The sequence below is a fragment of the Salvelinus sp. IW2-2015 genome, linkage group LG33 (assembly GCF_002910315.2).
Source record: "Salvelinus sp. IW2-2015 linkage group LG33, ASM291031v2, whole genome shotgun sequence".
NCBI classification, from domain to species: domain Eukaryota; kingdom Metazoa; phylum Chordata; class Actinopteri; order Salmoniformes; family Salmonidae; genus Salvelinus; species Salvelinus sp. IW2-2015.
Window position 1 is genome coordinate 21811515 of NC_036872.1, and position 21467 is coordinate 21832981.

A 21467-nucleotide genomic window follows, 5' to 3' on the forward strand; every position below is an offset into this window, starting at 1 on the left:
AAGTGTTCCCTTTATTTTTTTGAGCAGTGTATATTGTAAGACAGTGATTATGAAACCACATGCCTCCTCTCCCTGCTGAGTAACTGCGTGTCTGTTAATTAGCAGATAAAAGGCTATGGTGTGGTTCTTATTTTTCTCAAAATACCAACAGTAATAGTTGAGTTATGACATTGTATTCAAAAGCCACGTTTTCAATTTGAGAATAAACAAACATACTTCTGTGATATGAAAAAACATTTATTTTCATAAACAGTACATTTTAACAAATGTAAAAAAGTGCATAATGCATTCAAACTACAGCAAATGTACAGTACCAAAAATCACTGTATACTTAATGGTAACAAAAAACAGTGGAGAAACCTATCGCTGTGATCTTTCTGAAATTGGTTTGACTTTATGCCTATAAGAAGCTTCATAAATCATTAGTGATATGAACACTCATCTATCGGTATGACACTATGCGAGTATGCGGATGATCCTACGGTCTCTCTTCTGTTTCTCCCAAAGGTGCAATACATAAGATGTAACAGATTACAGATGCAAATAAATGATTAATATACAAAATGAGAATCATGATTATGTCAAACAGCTTCAATGGTGTCTATTTAGTGACACCCATAGACACCCATAGATATAACCTTTGTGCTATCCCACATTTCAAAGAGCACTAACAATTTGGAATCAAAATCCCATTTTGGAAACCCTGATGGACATGTGAATGGGACAAGGAAGAGAATATTGATTTATTCTCTTCAAACCAAAGAATGTACTGGAAGGTTCAAAAAAGGAACCACAGGCTTCAGATTCCTGTTTCACACCTTGGTCTATCGTTAGAAAAAAATAATAATAATGAAAATYAAAAGAAATGCAGGGCCACTGTTCTACTAAAGAGGAAGGGAAGTCTCGTCAGTGTCCCACTCCCATCATGTATCAACCCTACCATCCAAATCCTCTGCAATACTGGCAGCACCACACACACACACACCACACACACACACACACACACACGTCACACAGCTCTATGACTCTGTTGTCACGGCTAAGGCACTAGTGTGTGTCCATAAATCAAACCTAAATGGAAGTGGACTAATAGCTCAAACACTCATATAGCACTAATGACCTCCAGTCGCACTGTGTGCAGCATCAGACGCCAAGTGGCAACCTAGATGGGGTTAACGGCACCACACTGGACAACACACCCCACAACACAGGTTGGCATCCATTGTGAAAAGAGTCTAGATTGCCGTGCATATTACATAATGCACACACACACCATAGGACAGCCCTGCTGACCAGAGATGTTGGCCTGGCACCTGGGAAGCAGGTCCATCGCTCTGTTCTCTACATCTAGTGTGCAGCAAGAAAGAAAAACAGCAACTAAACCCTCATCCTGAAATGGAAGCAGCAAGGGTATAAACTGGGGAGAAACATTACAGAGCCATCTCTACAGTACAGAGGTCCTGTATACAGTATGTGCACAATCACATCAGTGTTTGCGTGGCACACCAAATACACACTTTTACACAGTATCATGGTAGACATGTCTTTTGACGTACAATGACAGAGGCAATGTTCAGCTAATTTAACACTTTCTTTGAGGTCAAGATTTTAGTGGTAAGTGGCGGTTTGGGTTATGCCCAATAGAACCAAAACCTTAAAAAATAAAAAAAATAAAAATAAAAACAGGCAACTGACACATTTCAATAAAATAGCATATGTACATACATACATACATACATACACAAACACACAGCATAAGTGATTCAAACTGGAAGGACACTGCTTGCAGTAAAACAGTGTCCGCACAGGAACTGGAGTCATTGGGAAGAACTAAGTCTGTGCTCTCCATATTAACAGACACGTACATACAGTACTATACAGCAGTATATTCTGTAACGTCATCGACTACTGTACATACATATTTACATACAGTAAATGCGTCATGTGCTCTCATACGTGGGAGAAATGCATGTGCAATATGAACCTATATAAAAAAAAAAAACATAAATAGTTCACAGTAACCATTCTCATGCACAAACATACAAATACTGAACTTATAAAATAATTTCAAAAGCAAATATTTGACTGCAACATTGTAAAAAATAAAAAATAAACGGAAAAAAAATAAATCTATGGCAAAGTAGCTAGATGTTAAATTAACAATTTATATTATTTTCAATTATACACGAAGACAAGCTGAGTGGAATGAACGACATGGAACGTGAAATAGTGGTACACTTTTCAGGGGAGCAGTACTGAGACAGGGAGAGAAAGAACAAGGATGGAAGTGGGTAGACATCATGGATCTCATGGCCTCATGCATAAGGAATGGTGTGACCCTCCAGAGTCCCGCAGAGGAAAGATGAGAGAAGCCGTCTCTGGAACCTAAAGAAGACTTTGTACGACTCCCAATGCAACTGCTCACAATTTTGATTCTGCAGCGCAACTCAGTTCAAAGACCAAGTCTCAGATGCAATAAAGGGCATGATTACAGACAAGCGTGGATCAACAAGCAGGTACAGAGGGAGAGAAGTTCTATTTTATCTTTATTTAACTAGGCAAGTCAGTTAAGAACAAATGTTTATTTTCAATGACGGCCTAGGAACGGTGGGTTAACTGCCTTGTTCAGGGGCGGAACAGATTTTTACCTTGTTAGCTCTGGGATTCGATGATGCAACCTTCCGGTTACTAGTCCAACGCTCTAACCACTAGGCTACCTGCCGCCCCTATGCTCAACTTACAAAACTGACCCAGAGCAGTTTGAATAAGATTAGCATTCAACGTAGCCAGCAGTTATCCAGAAGCAAAGCAAAATCGCAAGAGGGTTCTGATAGGGGACTCCGATCTCAGAAAGGACCTCTACAAAACACTGGTAAACCCAGGCCTAGACACAGGCTAATGGGAAGGGAGGGTAGTAAAGGAGCTGCAAGATGGCTTTCTCAGCCCCATTGCTATGTCATATGTTTCCCACTGTACTGTTGCTGAATCTCAGGTGAGGTTTGGCTGTTGAGTGTCCAGACATTGGAGGCTCAGCAGATTTAAGATTATAAACCAGACAACTATGGACTACCCTGCACTCAACATACAGCCAGCAGAGATCCGATACGGCATGTGAGCCTCTCACCTGACAGGAACAGGTCTGACAGGAACAAGTCTGTAGAACTGCTTGAACAAAATGAAAAGCACCACATCACCGTGGGGTCAGAGGTAGAATGGTCCCAGAAGACTCCTGGAATTATATGTAGACGTTCTGCCACAGGTAAAGGTTGGAAGCTTGGAGGATATTATAGCATGACGGAAGGAGGAATGACTTTTGTTACAGAAGTGGAATCATACTGCAGTACTTACAGGGAGGGCTATGGTCTTTTTGTTTTTTATTATTTTGGGATCTGAATTGTTTGAAAATGATTTGTGACATCTATTTGGCTCATCCCAAAATTATTCAAATCCCCAAATACAAAGCAGGCTCAGAAGCAAAGTAAATGGATTCTATGCCTGTATAATTTACAATCACATTTCTAATATCACATCGTTAGTAAACAACCGACAACCTGGAATGGATCATCTGTAACACAGCGGTGAAAAGAGGAAGAAAATGTTTCAGCATACCAACTCTCCAGGACCATTGTGATGTCACACATTTGACCTATCACATGACAGCCATTGTCCTCCAAACAACATACTGCACATCAAATGAATGGTGCTTTGTGTTATGCCATGTTTATGGTCTCTGTAAGTGTAATATTGCTTACTGTAAAAATGTTTACTGAAGCTAAAATAGATGAGCAGTGCTAAATACAGCATGGACAACCAAACCCTCTTCCCCCCCTTTGTTTTCAGCACATGGTGAAACTTTAGCAGATGAGAGAGAGAGCAAAATCAATATCATCTGATTATCAACTCTAAGACAGCAACTAAGCCAATCAACACAATTTGTACCATTAACCAATGGTAAAGCAAACAGAACATTGAATAATAAAGTCTATGTAATCTCCACTGCTTGTGGAAGGCAGGGTATATATAGAATGGTGATGATAATGTGGAGTATGGTGGTGATGATGATGATAATGACGAAGCTGTAATTCTGATCTCTGGAAAGCTAGAAAGGCAGAGGACCAGGAATGAAAATAGCTTTTTTAAGTCCTGATGGAGACCAGGTCTTCTGTACGAGGTTCATCTTCGCACACACATTCATTGAGCTCCATGCAAAAACAGTCTAACCAAAATACCATCTGGATTATGGTATAATATTTGGATTGTTTCTTTTTTCTTCAATATGATGTGGATTTATATTAATATATATTATTCAAATGTTTATTTATATATGTATAATTCTATATATACACACTTTTATTTTATTTTAAAGACTATCCCTCTCCCCTCTCCAAAATCTGTTACCCTCTCCAGCTCAGAGTGGGGGATGGAGGGATGGGTGGAGGAGTGTCCCTCCATCCTTCCTGTCAGCTCCTGGCCCCCCCGGGCAGTGCTCTCTCTGGGCTGGTCTGGTCCCTCTGTGCTCTGGGATGAGTGGAGGTGAAGGTGGAGGTAGAGGAAGAGGTGGAGGTGGTGGGGCACTCCCATTCTCGGCCTGGCTCTGGGGAAAGAGAGCGGAGCATGAGGGTGCCAGCGTCCGAGGAGCAGACGGAGCACAGGTCTTCAGAGGAAAAGTTGAGGCTGCCCAGCTTGGCCAGTGAGTTAGAGCGTTTGAGGCTTGAGGGCACGGTGAGGCCGGCCAGCCGCATGCGAGTCTCGATCTCCTGAGCCCTCTGGCGCACCAGGCCGGGTTTGCCCCTCACACTGCGGATGCTGTCACTGCTAGAGCTACGTGTCAGTGTGGAGCCGTGGGGGGAGGAGGTGGGCGTCAGCACCCCAGATCCCACTGCCCCCAGCAGGGTCTCGTTAGGCAGAGGAACCACCAGCGGCTCTAGGCGTACTGGGCATGGTGTGGAGGACTTGGGGAAGTCTCCTGGGAAAGCTGAGAACTTCCCCTCCACAGGACTGGTGCCCTCTCTGGCCCCTGAGCTGGGGGTTTCTGGAAGCTCCAGGGGATGAAGCCCCTCTAGGGACAGACCTGACAGCCTCTCCAGCCTCTCTGCCCTCCGGCGGACCAGCCCTGACCTCTGTAGCTGCACTAGAGTCTCCTGCTGCTGGGCTACGCAGCAGGCCACCGCCGGCCTCTCCTTCTCCAGGCTCAGCAGCTCTGGGACAGCCTCAGAGACCCCTAAAAGCTTCCCTTCCTCACCCTCAGACTCACCCTCCAGAATGCCAGCCCTGTCCTCAGATATCAGCGAGTAAGTGGAGTTCTTGGCATCAGGTAGAAGTGTAGAGGACGGGGCAACACATTTGGCACAGTCACACAGCAGGCTACAGGGGTGTAGCAGGCTGGGGGAACAGGGTGTGTCGGGGGAGGTGAGTGGGAGCGTGGGACTGGGGACCTCCACAGAGACACTTAACCCCACACCTCTCCCCAGTGTGCTAAGGCAGAGATCGGCGTCCTGGGTCAGTATCTCCACTCCATGGCTGGGCTTGTCGTCTGATCGAGAGAGGCCTGAAGGCTTGACTGGGTGAGCAGGTTTGGAAGGAGCAGTGTCCTAAACAGAGGGGAAACAAGAAGTCAGAAACAAAGAATATCCATTACTCTTTATGAGTTCAGTTATCTATTTACCATGAGCTACTACATATACATATGAATTGGTTGTATATTACAGAGACAGAAGACACCATAATGAAAACCGCTCCACACTTACATTGAGGCTGAACAGGGTATTAAAGTGGTTGTTATTGTTGGAGTTCTGGTTCAGGGTTACCAGGTCCAGCCCATTGCCTTCCTTCTCTCCCTCCTCTTCCTGAACCATCTCCACCTCTCCTTCACCATCCCCTCGTCCTGCACTCTCCCCTCTTCCTCCTGGCTGTGCTAGTGCCTCCATCTCTGCCTCCTCTTTCTGCGCCTCCTCCTCGTCCTCCTCCTCCACGGTGCTGAACTCCAGACGTAGGCGCAGCTCCTCCAGGGGCTCTGGTCCTCGGCAGCAAGTCTGGGCCGCTGTCCCCTCCCCAGCCTGACCAAAGTGGGTAAGGCCTTCTCGCCCCCCAAAGGCCTCGTCATCCAGCAGGGCGTCCCGCTCCACGTCCTCTATCTCTATGAAGACTCGCTCCATGTCCAGGAGGGGCGGAGCGCGCACCGGCGTGGAGGGGTCACTGTCCAGGGCCGAGTCAGACAGCCTGCGAAAGTAGTAGTTGTTGTAGGCGGGGTCCACTTCCAGACTGACCATCCTGCAGGGGGAGAGGGGACGTGCCGCCCCCTTCTCCCCCAGAGCCTCCTCACAGCAGGGGGACATCACCGGTTCAGGGGTTTGATTACCTGGGTCCTCCCTCCCACAGCACTGGGCCTGCTGGCCCTCAGGGAGGTCGCAGTCTGGGTCGGGACGGTCGGGACGCCACAGCTTGTTGTGACGTTGCTTACTGAAAGTGGACAAAAGGGAGGTAAGGAGGAGCATGGGAGATACTCTCAGATACTACACATAACATACAGAAWAATCTATAACCTAGGGCCGTATTTCAGTGCTTTGATCCCTTGCTGGGCTTCCCTAGTCGATCTGGGCTATGGTAATTACAGAGGGCGTAGTGTGACTGTACCTGGCGTCCAGGATGCCTTCGTACTCAGCCAGCTGTCTCATGAAGCCTGCGTTGGGCCGTGTGATGCTTCTCTTCTGCTTGACAAAGTTGTAGGCCTTCTCCAGCGACCAACCATACTCCTTCATGGCGTAGGCAATAACGGTGGAGGCCGAGCGGCTGACGCCCATCTTACAGTGGACCAGACACTTGGAGTGGTTCTTCCTGGTAGGGTTAACGCAACATGAATGCAGAGTAGTTAGGAAAATCAGAGTAGAATCCTCTGCTAGTTCTGTCACTCAGACGAAGATAATGACAGCCTTTGGGTTGCTAGTGGTAACCATCTTCAGCTCCCTTCTCTAGGACAACTTGATCACAGACAGTGGCACACAGCCTCGTGTCACTTTAATTACATTCCAGTCAAGTCACTCACAGTTCTCTGGAAGCTACTATTACTGTACCTCATTTGAAAGCAGCAGAAAGATAGTAAGTACCACGATGATAGTAAATATAAGAGCCACCTATCTATATGTATGAATAAAAAGAGTATTACACAGGAGTGTGTAATGGTAAAAAATTGCTTGCTTTATCAGCTCTGTCTCTCGCTATCTCTGTCCTTCGGTCACTCTTACCTGTTTCAAGTCTAACAGGACTTACTTTGCTTTAACAATGAAGTTGTAAGTCTCGTTCCAGTGGGCCAGCAGGTCTGTAGTCTCCTCGTCATAGACCCGTATGTTGTGGTAGGAGAATGTTCCTGGGAAGAAGTTATCTATCTCCCTGGTGACGTTGAGGATATAGCCCACCCTGGTAAGGAGACGGTTATTGCATGAAGACAGACAGACAGACACTATCCTCATAATATCCTGACATACCAATGACCAATGTTTTATAGATTAGAGTTTTATCATGACAACCTTTGAGCCCAAAAAATATATATACAAGTCCACATGAGCCAATAAATAATTAATTTTATCGAATAGAAATGTTTGGAAGCTAGCAAAAGGCTAAATTTATTTACCCAGTGTCCTGAAGCTCCTCCAGATTGGAGGCATTCCATTCAGATCCCTGCAAACAAATGTGGAAAAATGTTAGACTTAACATATAGTTATGACATTTATAGCGATGGGCTGTCCAAATGTTGCTCTTCCAGGGTACTTCTCTGCTAGCAGTATCAACCAAATACCATGGCTTCAGTAGGCCAAATCTCATTGAGACAAATAGATCCTATCTCAACCAATGAGAAACTCTAAAATGTACTCGATCAATCAGATTAAGCAGAGTTTGAGTAGCTCGAATGCCAGTCTGCTTGTGCTTCTTGTCACTCGTTGTCATGCCAATGACAACAACAGTGTTTGCAAGAACACAAACAGATATGGGAACAGGGCAGAGTTTGAGCATTGCCAAGCAGTTCTGGATGGGAAAATGTTGCCAGGTGACTAACCAAGTAGAGGTGGTCAAAGATGAGTGTTGCCTTGTCCATCTGGCCCAGGATCAGCAGCATCTCATTGTCAATGAACTCCTTGTACTGCATCAGGTTACAGCTCATATGCTGCTCCAGCTTTGTTCGGATCTGACGGGACAGCACAGTCATTAACTCCCAACCATTTTATATTCTACCGTTTCTCCTTGTAATATTACTGATTACGGTTTCAAATATATAAATAATGTCAGACCGAAATTGCCTGAAGACTACACTACAAGTCATTAAGGCTGTATTAAAAATATGTTTATTTTTAATACTTCATCCTAAATGACACCCTATTCAGTGGTCCCTGGTCAAAGTAGTACACTATAAAGAGATGGCACGCAGTTCATGTTCATGTCTCCCCTCTGTTCACCTGTTTAGAGGTGACATTCTCCAGATCCTGGAACATCATGATGCTTCGGAGTTTGGCTTTGATAAGGCACTCGGTCCGCTCCCTCTCTGTGGGCCTGCATCAGCGGACACAAACGCAGAGGTTTCATCAGCACACTACTCTACTCTCTGTCAAAGGGTCAGTCAGAACCAGCAGCCCTCCAGGACCAGCACACATTTCATATACACTATATATACAAAAGTATGTCGACTCCACTTCAAATGAGTGGATTCGGCTATTTCAACCACATCTGTTACTGACAGGTGTATAAAATCGAGCACACAGCCATGCAATCTCAATAGACAAACATTGGCAGTAGAATGGCCTTACTGAAGAGCTCAGAGACTTTCAATATGGCACCGTCATAGGATGTCACCTTTCCAACAAGTCAGTTCGTCAAATTCCTGCTAGAGCTGCCCCGGTCAACTGTAAGTGCTGTTATTGTGAAGTGGAAATGTTTAGGAGCAAAAACGGCTCAGCCGCGAAGTGGTACATTTACATTTACATTTAAATCATTTAGCAGACGCTCTTATCCAGAGCGACTTACAAATTGGTGCATTCACCTTATGATATCCAGTGGAACAACCACTTTACAATAGTGCATCTAACTCTTTTAAGGGGGGGGGGGGGGGGGGGATTACTTTATCCTATCCTAGGTATTCCTTAAAGAGGTGGGGTTTCAGGTGTCTCCGGAAGGTGGTGATTGACTCCGCTGACCTGGCGTCGTGAGGGAGTTTGTTCCACCATTGGGGTGCCAGAGCAGCGAACAGTTTTGACTGGGTTGAGCGGGAACTGTACTTCCTCAGAGGTAGGGAGGCGAGCAGGCCAGAGGTGGATGAACGCAGTGCCCTTGTTTGGGTGTAGGGCCTGATCAGAGCCTGAAGGTACGGAGGTGCCGTTCCCCTCACAGCTCCGTAGGCAAGCACCATGGTCTTGTAACGGATGCGAGCTTCAACTGGAAGCCAGTGGAGGAGCGGGGTGACGTGAGAGAACTTGGGAAGGTTGAACACCAGACGGGCTGCGGCGTTCTGGATGAGTTGTAGGGGTTTAATGGCACAGGCAGGGAGCCCAGCCAACAGCGAGTTGCAGTAATCCAGACGGGAGATGACAAGTGCCTGGATTAGGACCTGCGCCGCTTCCTGVGTGAGGCAGGGTCGTACTCTGCGAATGTTGTAGAGCATGAACCTACAGGAACGGGTCACCGCCTTTGCATCTGCATCTGGTAGGCCACACAAGCTCACAGAACAGGACCACAGAGTGCTGAGGTGCGTAAAAATCGTCTGTCCTCAGATGCAAACACTCACTACCGAGTTCCAAACTGCCTCTGGAAGCAACATCAGCACAAGAACTGTTCGTCTGTATCTTCATGAAATGGGTTTCCATGGCTGAGCAACCGCACACAAGCCTAAGATCACCATTTGCAATGCTAAGCATCGGCTGGAGTGGTGTAAAGCTCGCCGCCATTGGACTCTGGAGCAGTGGAATTAGTGGATTCGGCTATTCTCTCATGCTTCATCATCTGCAGTCCGACGGACGAATCTGGGTTTGGCGGATGCCAGGAGAATGCTACCTGCCTCAATGCATTGTGCCAACTGTAAAGTTTGGTGGAGGAATAATGGTCTAGGCTGTTTTCTTGGTTTGGGCTTGACCCCTTAGTTCCAGTGAAGGGAAATCTTAACGCTACAGCATACAATTACATTGTATAGTGTCTGTGCTTCCAACTTTGTGGCAACAGTTAGCGGAAGGCCCTTTCCTGTTTCAGCATGACAATGCCCCAGTGCACAAAGCGAGGTCCATACAGAAATGCTTTGTCGAGATCGGTGTGGAAGAACTTGACTGGCCTGCACAGAGCCCTGACCTCAACCCCATCGAACACCTTTGGGATGAATTGGAACGCCGACTGCAAGCCAAGCCTAATTGCTCAACATCAGTGCTTGACCTCAATAATGCCCGTGGCTGAATGGAAGCAAGTCCCTGCAGCAATGTTCCAACATCTAGTGGAAAGCCTTCCCAGAAGAGTGGAGGCAGTTATAACAGCAAAGGGGTATCAACTCCATATTAATGCTAATGATTTTGGAATGAGATGTTCGACAAGCAGGTATAGTTATTTTATATTCATTGGCAATTTCTGTTGACTCACTTGTCAACAAACATGGTGGGGGAGTCAGGCCTCAAGGTCTCCAGGTCTCTCATGGCATTCCACTCATTGATGCAGCTCTGCTCCGAGGCGATGCAGCTCTCATAAAAGCCCATCCAGGTAAGGGCCATGCCCCCAGGGAAGTAGTTGTACCTGCGGGACACCTCACACACCTTGTGGAGGATCTGCAAAGCCGACCTGGGACAAGGGTTAGAAAGAGACACTGGTCAATAGTGGGTCAATTAATCTTTAATCAACCATATTTGTTAATCTGGGAGAAAAGAGGTGCAGTATTTTCGACCTATAAGCTTTTAATGTGTATTGAYCTGATTCACATGAATGAATGGCATGCATTTTAAACTGTATATCTGTAAAGCACTTTGTGACAACTGCTGATGTAAAAAGAGCTTTATAAAATACATTTGATTGATTTATTGTTGCATGCACCTGCATCTCTACCCCACTAGACGGCAAAGTGAGTCAGTATGGAAATGCCTCAACAGTGTGTTCTCAAGTCAGCAGCCAATTCATTGATGTGGTATTGCTTCAATAACAACAATGTATTAAGCAGTCATTCCTACGGTTGTATACTCACCACATGGCCTGTACAGACACAGGTTTGAAGACATGATTCCGGCTCACTGTGTTCACACTGAAACCCCTGAGGGAGACAAGACAGGCGATGACCCTCCCTGATCACACACTGATTAACACCCAGTAACCACTACTTCAACATAACTGGCTCTATCAAAACACAAGTCATTTTAGGTCATTAGGCTGTGTGAAAGGAGAAGGTGATACCTGTATTAAGCTCAGTATCCTTTTCTGTACAGGTATTCAAGTTATTACAGTTTTAACCAAACAGAGCTGTTTCTCCCCTGAATGGACAGCAGGGGGCTGCCTGACTGATGGGACAGATATAGAATAGTTGTATCTCTATGGGGGACTCACTCACCCGTCTCCATCCAGATGGATCTTGGTGTCACTCCACAGAGGCAGCACCATGCCAACGGAGCAGCTTTTGCTGGGAACAACACACACAGACACGTTCCCAGCAGATCAACACAACATCTGGTTTTACGTTCCAAAACAACTTCAAATGGAGATGCTGCTACAACAAGGGTCTAACATCTGCATCAAAGACGACCATAGCAAGTGAGCAGACACACGAGCCGGCCCAGACCCATACACACCTGTCCTTGTTGCTGAAGTCTATGCCCAGCAGGATGTTCTCCTCTGTGTCCTGTCGTCCGCTGGTGTACACCACCACCATGTAACGCACTCTGTCTGACCAGGCACTCTCCAACCGCACCGCCTGTAGCAGAGGACACGACAGCTTCATCAACTCTTTCACACCAACAACTAGGCTGCTACATGCCGCTACATGTCCATCCACCTCTACCAACATGTCAACCTGATTAAGTAATACAAATAGACTCTGAACATTGATGGTACACACAGCCTGACCCTGGGAAAATGAGCCTAACACCCATACAGTCCAACCATTACACACACACACACATTCCAGTCCTCTAAAGTAATTTATCTCAGTCAAAAACAGTTTGTAAATACATGGGAGGCATAATTCCAATGGAGTGTGAGAACATAGTGGTTGGTAACAAACTAACAAACTCTTCATTTCACAGAAACCATGGAAACACTTGGTAATGCTCTCCTGTGCGCGTTCAAACATGTTCTCATGAGCTAATAATTACAGTGAGTAAACGAGAGTCTTAAGTACACAATAAAAAGCATTCAGGCAGTTTGCCTATGTCATGGTGCCAGGTGGTTAGTCACTGCACGTGGTGTGTCTCTTACCAGTTTGATTCGGTCCTCCAAGCGAAGAATGTTGATCATCACCTGCAGGTGCTGAGGTAAGTCTCCTGTTGAGAGAGAATAAAATAAAACATAAATACTAAAAGACAACCATGACAACACCTGGTCGGTCAGTGCCATTATCAGATAGCATGGTTTTATGTGATTAGTCCTAGAAAAAAAATCTTGACATTTGAAACTGAACACTCATCATACCACATGACATCTTAATGTCATTGTTGAGTGAGTGAGTAAGTGCAGGTACAATGGGCTAGTGTCATGCAACAGGCTAAAGACACTTTCCTGCTTGTCATCTACAAATTGATCACCCACAACTCAGTCTCAGCTAACCATAAAACCACACCTAAACACAGCTTCTTCTCTGTCATGTTGGAATGTTTTGAGCCAATCATGCCAGGCTTGACGTAAGTTCCCCTGAGGAAGTGGGGTGAGAGAAAGGTTACGTACCAAATAGCACCGCATTCCATATGTAGTGCACTACATTTAACCAGAGCCTCATGGTCCCTCGTCGAAAGAAGTAGTGCACTAAATAGGGCTTAGGGAGACATTTGGGACGCTGACAGCCAAAGAGGGAGCTACTGGATAACGAGGGGTTAAATGACAAGCCTAATCACTGCAGTGATTATGAGTAAAGAGGGGCAGCCAAGTATGTGTCAGTCAAGGTGTTCTGACGACTGGCAAACAAACTATGTCCTCTCCTTCTGGGCAGCTTTAATTACAGCTGTCAGCGGCACGCTGGCTCTGGACATGTTCCCCTGCTCCTCTGCACGTTCAAACATATATTGCAGACACGTTCAGACATATATTCATTTACATGTATTAGTAGGTGAGTACTTTACTCTGCAACTGTTCTGGATCATAACAGCTAGGGGCTATTGGAGTTTCTCAGCTCAGCCCAATTCAGACACTCAGTCTCACTGTCAGATCGAGAGAAATCTACTGAGACAAATGCTAATCTCTGCATTTGGTTTGGTTAAGGCCAAATTCAATTGACATGCAGGCATCTTTCTTTTTGTGCTGGCAGTTCTGCAAGTTTTTCACTAGGCAGTGTTTTCATGAGATATCTCCCGCCACTGTTACAGCTTTGAGAAAATATTGTGGCCAGCCAAGATGTTGGCCAACAATGGTTGTTTCTCAGACCGAAGGAACTGCACAGTGTGGATCAGAAATCAGTCAGCTCACAACCTGAGGGCACCGCTAAGTATTCTAACTACAATACGGCACAATGTTCACTAGCAGCGGGCTACAGGCCAATACGTTGCCCAAAGTCCACGCATGGGAGATTATCCTACTTGAAAACATTCTGTTCCATAGCAAAGAACCCAGAAAAAACCTGGCCTATTAATTTTCCACAGGCAGTACTTCCTCTATAAGAAACACATGACTGCATCCTCCAGTAACTCCCTACCAACACAAACACTTAATGCGGGCTAGCAGCCAATCCTGAATGTCCTGAAGTTCAGTCAATTCACTTGGTGACGCAAACCATTCCAAATTCCTATTGAATTCACTTAAACAAGGAAAACAACAATGAGAAACAAGTCAAACTTGAACAACAGTAAGTAAAGGGGAGAAAAACAGTGATATTGAGAGTGCATGCTAAGCTCTCCCGAGCAGCTGCAGGTTCTTGTCTTTAACCAATTAAAACCTCTGCCTCAGAATCACACCTGAAATATCATCCTTTACATAATACTGGTGGCTAAACACAAGGCCCTATATATGGTATACCATATGGATTTCATGACGTTGAAGCTTTGAATAGACTCTCGGATACATGACTACCACATTGATAACTGCCAGATGACAAACCCTCAGTGTCCTGTTTCGATTGATATGGAACACAAGTAGGCCTACTACTGAACACTACCAGCATCCACATAACCTATTGTAGGCCTACTACTGAACACTACCAGCATCCCCACATAACCTATTGTAGGCCTACTACTGAACACTACCAGCATCCACATAACCTATTGTAGGCCTACTACTGAACACTACCAGCAGCCACATAACCTATTGTAGGCCTACTACTGAACACTACCAGCAGCCACATAACCTATTGTAGGCCTACTAGTGAACACTACCAGCATCCACATAACCTATTGTAGGCCTACTAGTGAACACTTACCAGCATCCACATAACCTATTGTAGGCCTACTATGAACAGTACCAGCATCCACATAGCCTATTGTAGGCCTACTACTGAACAGTAACAGCATCCACATAGCCTATTGTAGGCCTACTACTGAACACTACCAGCAGCCACATAACCTATTGTAGGCCTACTACTGAACCACACAGCAGCCACATAACCTATTGTAGGCCTACTACTGAACAGTACCAGCAGCCACATAACCTATTGTAGGCCTACTACTGAACACTACCAGCAGCCACATAACCTATTGTAGCCCTACTACTGAACAGTACCAGCAGCCACATAAGCTATTGTAGGCCTACTACTGAACACTACCAGCATCCACATAACCTATTGTAGGCCTACTAGTGAACACTACCAGCATCCACATAACCTATTGTAGACCTACTACTGAACAGTACCAGCATCCACATAGCCTATTGTAGGCCTACTACTGAACACTACCAGCAGCCACATAACCTATTGTAGGCCTACTACTGAACACTACCAGCAGCCACATAACCTATTGTAGGCCTACTACTAACACTACCAGCAGCCACATAGCCTATTGTAGGCCTACTACTGAACACTACCAGCAGCCACATAGCCTATTGTAGGCCTACTTCACCACTAATCTGTCTAAGCTACACATGTCTGGAACATGCTAATAAATCAGCCAGACACCTCAACTCAAGTTTTCCAGGAGAACAGGTAGAAAGTAGAGACCATTCAGACTACACAACAAAGTACCAGACAAAACAACCACAACAACACTGTCTGTAAGATGGATAGAGTAATGTCAAAAATTCAAAGTCTGAGTCTTGGGACCATTTAGCCACTTTGCATGGCAGCCCATGTGGTCCTGTCCTGTGGTTGTGTGGTAGGTACTCACCTGCATGTTTGTGGTGGGGATGTGCTTTCTGGCCCTGAGGACTGCTGCCCTGCTGCAGGAAGAGGGCAGCACCCTTCACCATGAAGAAGCTCTCGCTCAGGCTAGAAAAACAACAGATGGAGAAAGCCGTTAGAAACTGGATCATGCAACAATGTGGGCAGACTGAGCCACATGGTCACTCAACAGTTCAACACTGATATGTGAGTCAAACAGTTACAGTTCTATAACAGAATCCTTACACCTTCTAGAGCGCTATGTTACAGAGAAAGTGAAGATGGGGAGAGAAGATAAGTCATACCTGGGACCAGACAGACAAGAAAAGTGTTTAATATAGGGCTTCAGGTCAGGAGGCCCAGACAGGCACCCAGTATTTCAGCCTCTAAACCCAATTGTAAAAGTTCAGCATTAAGCCAAGTTTACCCTCTTCACTTTTTAAGGCTAGGGGGTAGTATCCTGAATTCCAGATGACTGACGTGCCCAAAGTAAACTGCCTGTTACTCAGGCCCAGAAGCGATGTTATGCATATAATTGGTAGCATTGGATAGAAAACACTCTAAAGTTTCTAAAACTGTTAAAATAATGTCTGTGAGTATAACAGAACTAATATGGCAGGCGAAAACCCGAGGAGAATCCATCCGGAAGTTTTTTTATTGAGGTCACAGGCCATTTCAACGCAAGCCTATGGGATATTCAAAATAATTCCTCCCAGATTGCAGTTCCTAGGGCTTCCACTAGATGTCAGTCTTTAGAGAGGGTTTCAGGCTTGTTTTTTGAAAAACGAACGAGTAGTTGTAGTTTTTCCAAGGTGTCCCTCATTAGAAAAGTAGTCTTGTTCCGCATGTGAATGAGGTGCGCGCTCTTCGTTATTTATCTTGCATATTGAACATACTATTCTCCGTCTTAAATTGTATCGTTTATTTAGATATTAGAGTACCTGAGGATTAATTAGAAACATCGTTTGACTTGTATGGACGAACGTTACCGGTAACTTTTTGGATTCGTTTGTATGCATGTTGAACGAGTTGATTAATGAAATCAATGGCGCCAACTAAAAGGACTTTTTTGGATATAAAGAGGGACTTTGTCGAACAAAACAACCATTCATTGTGTAGCTGGGACCCTTGGGATTGCAAACAGAGGAAGATCTTCAAAAAGGTAAGTGATTTATTTTATCGCTATTTGGGATTTTGTGACGCCTGTGCTGGTTTGAAAAAGTATTTTGATGTGGGGTGCTGTCCTCAGATAATCGTATGGTATGCTTTRGCCGTAAAGCCTTTTTGTAAATCTGACAACGCAGTTTGATTAACAAGAAGTTAAGCTTTTAAACGATGTAAGACACTTGAATTTTCATGTTTAATATTACGGTTTTTGTATTTGAATTTCGTGCTCTGCAATTTCACCGGATATTGTCGTAGTGGAACGCTAGCGGGACACCGATCCCAAAGAGGTTTTAAGAGGAGGCCGGAGCCTCAACCTACAAGCAGCTATGAATCAAGCTTTGATCCTGAATGCTTATCTGGCCTTTTCCCCTGGCCTGCATAAGCTGCTGCATCCTGATGGGATCTGTCAGGTCTCTTCCGGCCCGGCCAAATGCAAAACAGACTGAATAATTAGCTGCAGTAGTTTGTAATGCATTCCTCTGAGCTACACACGCCATTTACAAGTCTCACCTGTCTAGGATATTATGTCCACCCTCTCATTGAGTTCCTGTGCATTCTGCAGGTGACATAACTAATTTGGCAAGGTGGTGGTGAAAAACTAAGTGAGGGCTGAAGCTGTTTTCTATGCTTGCGCCAATTATTCTCTTTCACTGTGCTTACAGAATAAGTCTCTCTCCAGGCTCGTAAATCCACCTGACAGCAGGGTGGAACATATACCCAATGTACCCTGTATGTGCAGTCTAGCAAACAGGCACGTCATTGGAAAGTACAGGTGTGATGAGAGCGACAGGAACAAAAACAAACAGGAAAACTAGACAACACCAGAGCCTATGGAATAGGCGCATGTTAAATGTCTACCGATATCAGTATTTTAGGTAAGACAATAATGTCCTCCGAGCAACCAAAGGCAAAAGCCTGACTTAAAAGTAAACATTCAGAGATCACATATTTCAGCCCAGTAAGGGTCAAGAACCATCCCAGAGTCATTCCACCACCCACTTCCCCGATTGTCTGTCCCTGACTGGACTTCCTGTTTCCATGCTAGGAGGAGGAGGTCTTGCCCAKGCATATGATAACGCCGAAACAGGCTCTGCTTTGTGCCACCCACCCCCACCACAGAGACAGCGTTCCACAGTGACGGGCCCATAGGAGTGGCCGGCCGCTAATCACAAGTGCTTTTGTTTCACTTTGTCTTTTCTCCTCCCCATTGGGTCATTCCACCTCAAAATGCACAAGAAAGAGGGTTGACACCCACCATCGCAGATTGTTCTGAAATCGTTTCGGTTGTTAGAAATAGATAGCATTCCTGTAACCTTTTATTTAAATATATTAGATTTCTGAGGAARTAAATCTAATTGATTGCACCCATATAGGCCTTGTTAATTTATAGGACTCATATAATATTAAATAAATATACTACCTAACATCCGATTTGAACCAAACTTTTATCGAACAATGAGTTAGACATGACGAATCCGAAACATGGTCACGAATCACCCACACCCCATGCCAATCCCACCCTAACAACGAGTATACAGTATCAGTTCTCTATGTCTGACAAGTAGTAGGGAGCAGCTGCAGCTCAGAGTATAATTTCTTCATCCTATGTAATGTAATCCCAGTGAATTTGGGGGTGTTTTTTTCCCCGTTCAGAGAAATTAGTCAGACGTTGATAGGTTTATGTCCCATCCTAACAGGGGGAAGAGAAAAAAAGAAAAMAAATCACTGGGAATATATTACATAGGATGAAGAAACAAAACTCAGAGCTGCAGCTCCATACTACTTATTAGACATGGAAAACTGAAACTATATACTTGTTCTTGGGGTAGGATTAGCGTGGGGATAGGGGGGGTCCGTGTGTGGCTTTTGGCCATTTCTTTGGATTCCTCATGTCTTACTCATTGTTCTAAAAAAGAATTGGTCCAAATAGGACCAATAAACTACATTTATTGAATATTATATTAATTTGATCAATTAAAATGGACAATTTGGATGCAATAAATTAGCTTAGTTTCTCAGAGATCAAGCTATATTTCAACAAAATAATGCTGCAGGAATTCTAATCTTATCCGTTTCTAACTACAGAAAATATATCTGAGAGGGTGGGTGTCATGGCTTGCTGAAATGACCCTGTTTTGAGATTTATTAGGCTGTGGAGGCACTCCTGTCAGGGAATGATGAATATGAGGTAGAGCTGCAACTAGCTAAATCTATAAAAGATGGAGCACCTCCTTCAAACTTTAGGATTCTCTGTATGTGCTAGAGAATCCTCAAACACTTTTATACCTCAACCATCTAGCCTTCTTCAGCATAACCTGTGATATCTTGGCAGGATATCATTCTATTAACCCTATAGCATTCTAAAACTACAGTATTTCGCTCTTACTAAAAAATGAAATTAAAGTAATTATCCTATTCTCTATTCGATAGTACATATACATTGCATTCGGAAAGTATCGAGACCCCTTGACTTTTTCCACATTTTGTTACGTTACATACAGCCTTATTCTAAAATGAAGAAAAAAATGACTCAATCTACACACAATACCCCATAATGACAAAGCAAAATCAGCTTTTTAAAAACTGAAATATTCATATTCTATCTTAATCTATAAGGCAGGTGGAGTTGATAGTTTATGGTTGTGATCAGGGTGATTCCAATATTGTTTGTTTAAATCTATCAAAAGTAAATAACTTTACTGACCATAAGTGGTCTGGTTGCACTACATGTAATGAGGACATGAATAAGGGGTCCTTATGGTATAACTGACCCCGCTTAAAAGAAAATGGTCAGGTTTTGAAATGACTATATGGCTGGTTTAAGTGAGACTAAGAACTTCTATTTAATCACTTTGATTCATTTTATTTTGGCAGGGGTCAGCCATCAGAGCACATAAGTAATAGTACAGTGCAGTCGGAAAGTATTCAGACCCCTTGACTTTTRCCACATTTTGTTACGTTATAGCCTTATTCTAAAATGGATTCAATCGTGTTTTCCCTCAATCTGCACACAATACCCCATAATGACAAAGCAAAAACAGGTTAAGAATTATTTGCAAATGTACTCAATATAAAAACTGAAATATACATTTACATAAGTATTCAGACCCTTTACTCAGTACTTTGTTGACGTACCTTTGGCAGCGAGTACAGCCTTGAGTCTTCTTGGGTATGACGCTACAAGCTTGGCACACCTGTATTTGGGGAATTTCTCCCATTGTTCTCTGCAGATCCTCTCAAGCTCTGTTAGGTTGGATGAGGAGCGTCACTGCACAGGTTTTTTCATGTCTCTCCAGAGATGTTCAATCTGGTTCACGTCAGGGCTCTGGCAACTCAATGACATTCAGAGACTTGTCTTGTAGCCACTCTTGCATTGTCTTGGCTGTGTGCTGAGAGTTGTTGTCCAGTTGGAAGGTGAATCCAGTCTGAGGTCCTGAGCGCTCTGGAGCAGGTTTTCATCAAGGATCTCTGTACTTTTCTCCGTTCATCTTTCCCTTGATCCTGACTAGTCTCCCAGTCCATGCCGCTGAAAAACATCCCCACAGCATGATACTGCCATCACCTTGCTTCACCGTAGGGATTGTGCCAGGTTTCATCCAGTCGTGACGCTTGGCATTCAGACCAAAGAGTTCAATCTTGGTTCCATCAGACCAGATAATCTTGTTTCTCATGGTCTGAGAGTCCATTAGGTGCCTTTTGGCATACTCCAAGCGGGTTGTCATGTGCCTTTTACTGAGAAGTGGCTTCCGTCTGTCCACTCTACCATAAAGGCCTGACTGGTGGAGTGCTGGAGAGATTGTTATCCTTCTGGAAGTTTCTCCCATCTCCACAGAGGAACTGTAGAGCTCCTCTGTTAGTGACCATCGGGTTCTTGGTCACCTCTCTGACCATCTTCCATTTAAGATTATGTTCCACTGGGTTCTTGGGGACCTTCAACGCTGCAGAAATCTTTTGGTACCCTTCCCCAGATCTGTGCCTCGACACAATCCTGTCTCGGAGCCCTACGGACAATTCCTTCAACCTCATTTGTTTGTGCTCTGACATGCACTGTCAACTGTGGGACCTTATATAGACAGGTGTGTTCCTTTTCAAATCATGTCCAATCAATTGAATTTACCACAGGTGGACTCAAATCAAGTTGTAGAAACTTCAAGGATGATCAATGGAAACAGGATGCACCTGAGCTCAATTTTTAGTCTTATAGCAAAGTGTATGTAGTTCTGTCCTTGTCTATTGATGTTCTGTTTCATGTTTGATGTGGACCCCAGGAAGAGTAGCTGCTGCTTTTGCAACAGCTAATGGGGATCCTAATAAAATACTAAAAAGTCTGAATAGTTATGTAAATAAGGTTTCGGTTTTWATTTTTTAATACATTTTCCCAAAAAAGTCTAAAAACCTGTTTTTGCTTTGTCATTATTGGGTATTGTGTGTAGATTGATTAGGAAAACATGTTAAAAAACTTCTTCAGGCTGCAAGCCCGACACCGGGCACAATATGACAACAGCCACTTCAAGTGCAAGGCGCGAAATTCAAAATATATTTTTTAGAAATATTTKACTTTCACACATTAACAAGTCCAATACAGCATTTGAAAGATAAACATCTTGTGAATCCAGCCAACATGTCCGATTTTTAAAATGTTTTACAGCGAAAACACCACGTATATTTATGTTAGCTCACCACCAAATACAAAAAAGGACAGACATTTTTCACAGCACAGGTAGCATGCACAAAGCCAACCTAACTAACCAAGATCCAACCAAACGAACCTAGAAACAACTTCATCAGATGACAGTCCTATAACATGTTACACAATAAATCTATGTTTTGTTCGAAAAATGTG

General features: G+C 44.3%; 1 protein-coding gene across 1 annotated transcript in view; it reads right to left on the reverse strand.

The window, feature by feature from the left end:
* Positions 1-224: 224 nt before the first annotated feature.
* The window catches only part of ssh1a (slingshot protein phosphatase 1a), a 99789-nt gene continuing 78546 nt past the window's right edge, over positions 225-21467 (reverse strand). The window contains exons 3-15 of the mRNA XM_023979037.2: positions 15465-15565; positions 12421-12485; positions 11796-11917; positions 11558-11626; positions 11198-11263; positions 10606-10800; positions 8448-8541; positions 8051-8179; positions 7628-7674; positions 7267-7413; positions 6634-6834; positions 5748-6459; positions 225-5591 (exon numbers count right to left, since the gene is read on the reverse strand). Coding sequence (XP_023834805.1) covers positions 4461-5591; positions 5748-6459; positions 6634-6834; positions 7267-7413; positions 7628-7674; positions 8051-8179; positions 8448-8541; positions 10606-10800; positions 11198-11263; positions 11558-11626; positions 11796-11917; positions 12421-12485; positions 15465-15565 — 3079 coding nt within the window. The 3' untranslated portion in view covers positions 225-4460. The remainder of the gene's footprint in view (positions 5592-5747; positions 6460-6633; positions 6835-7266; positions 7414-7627; positions 7675-8050; positions 8180-8447; positions 8542-10605; positions 10801-11197; positions 11264-11557; positions 11627-11795; positions 11918-12420; positions 12486-15464; positions 15566-21467) is intronic.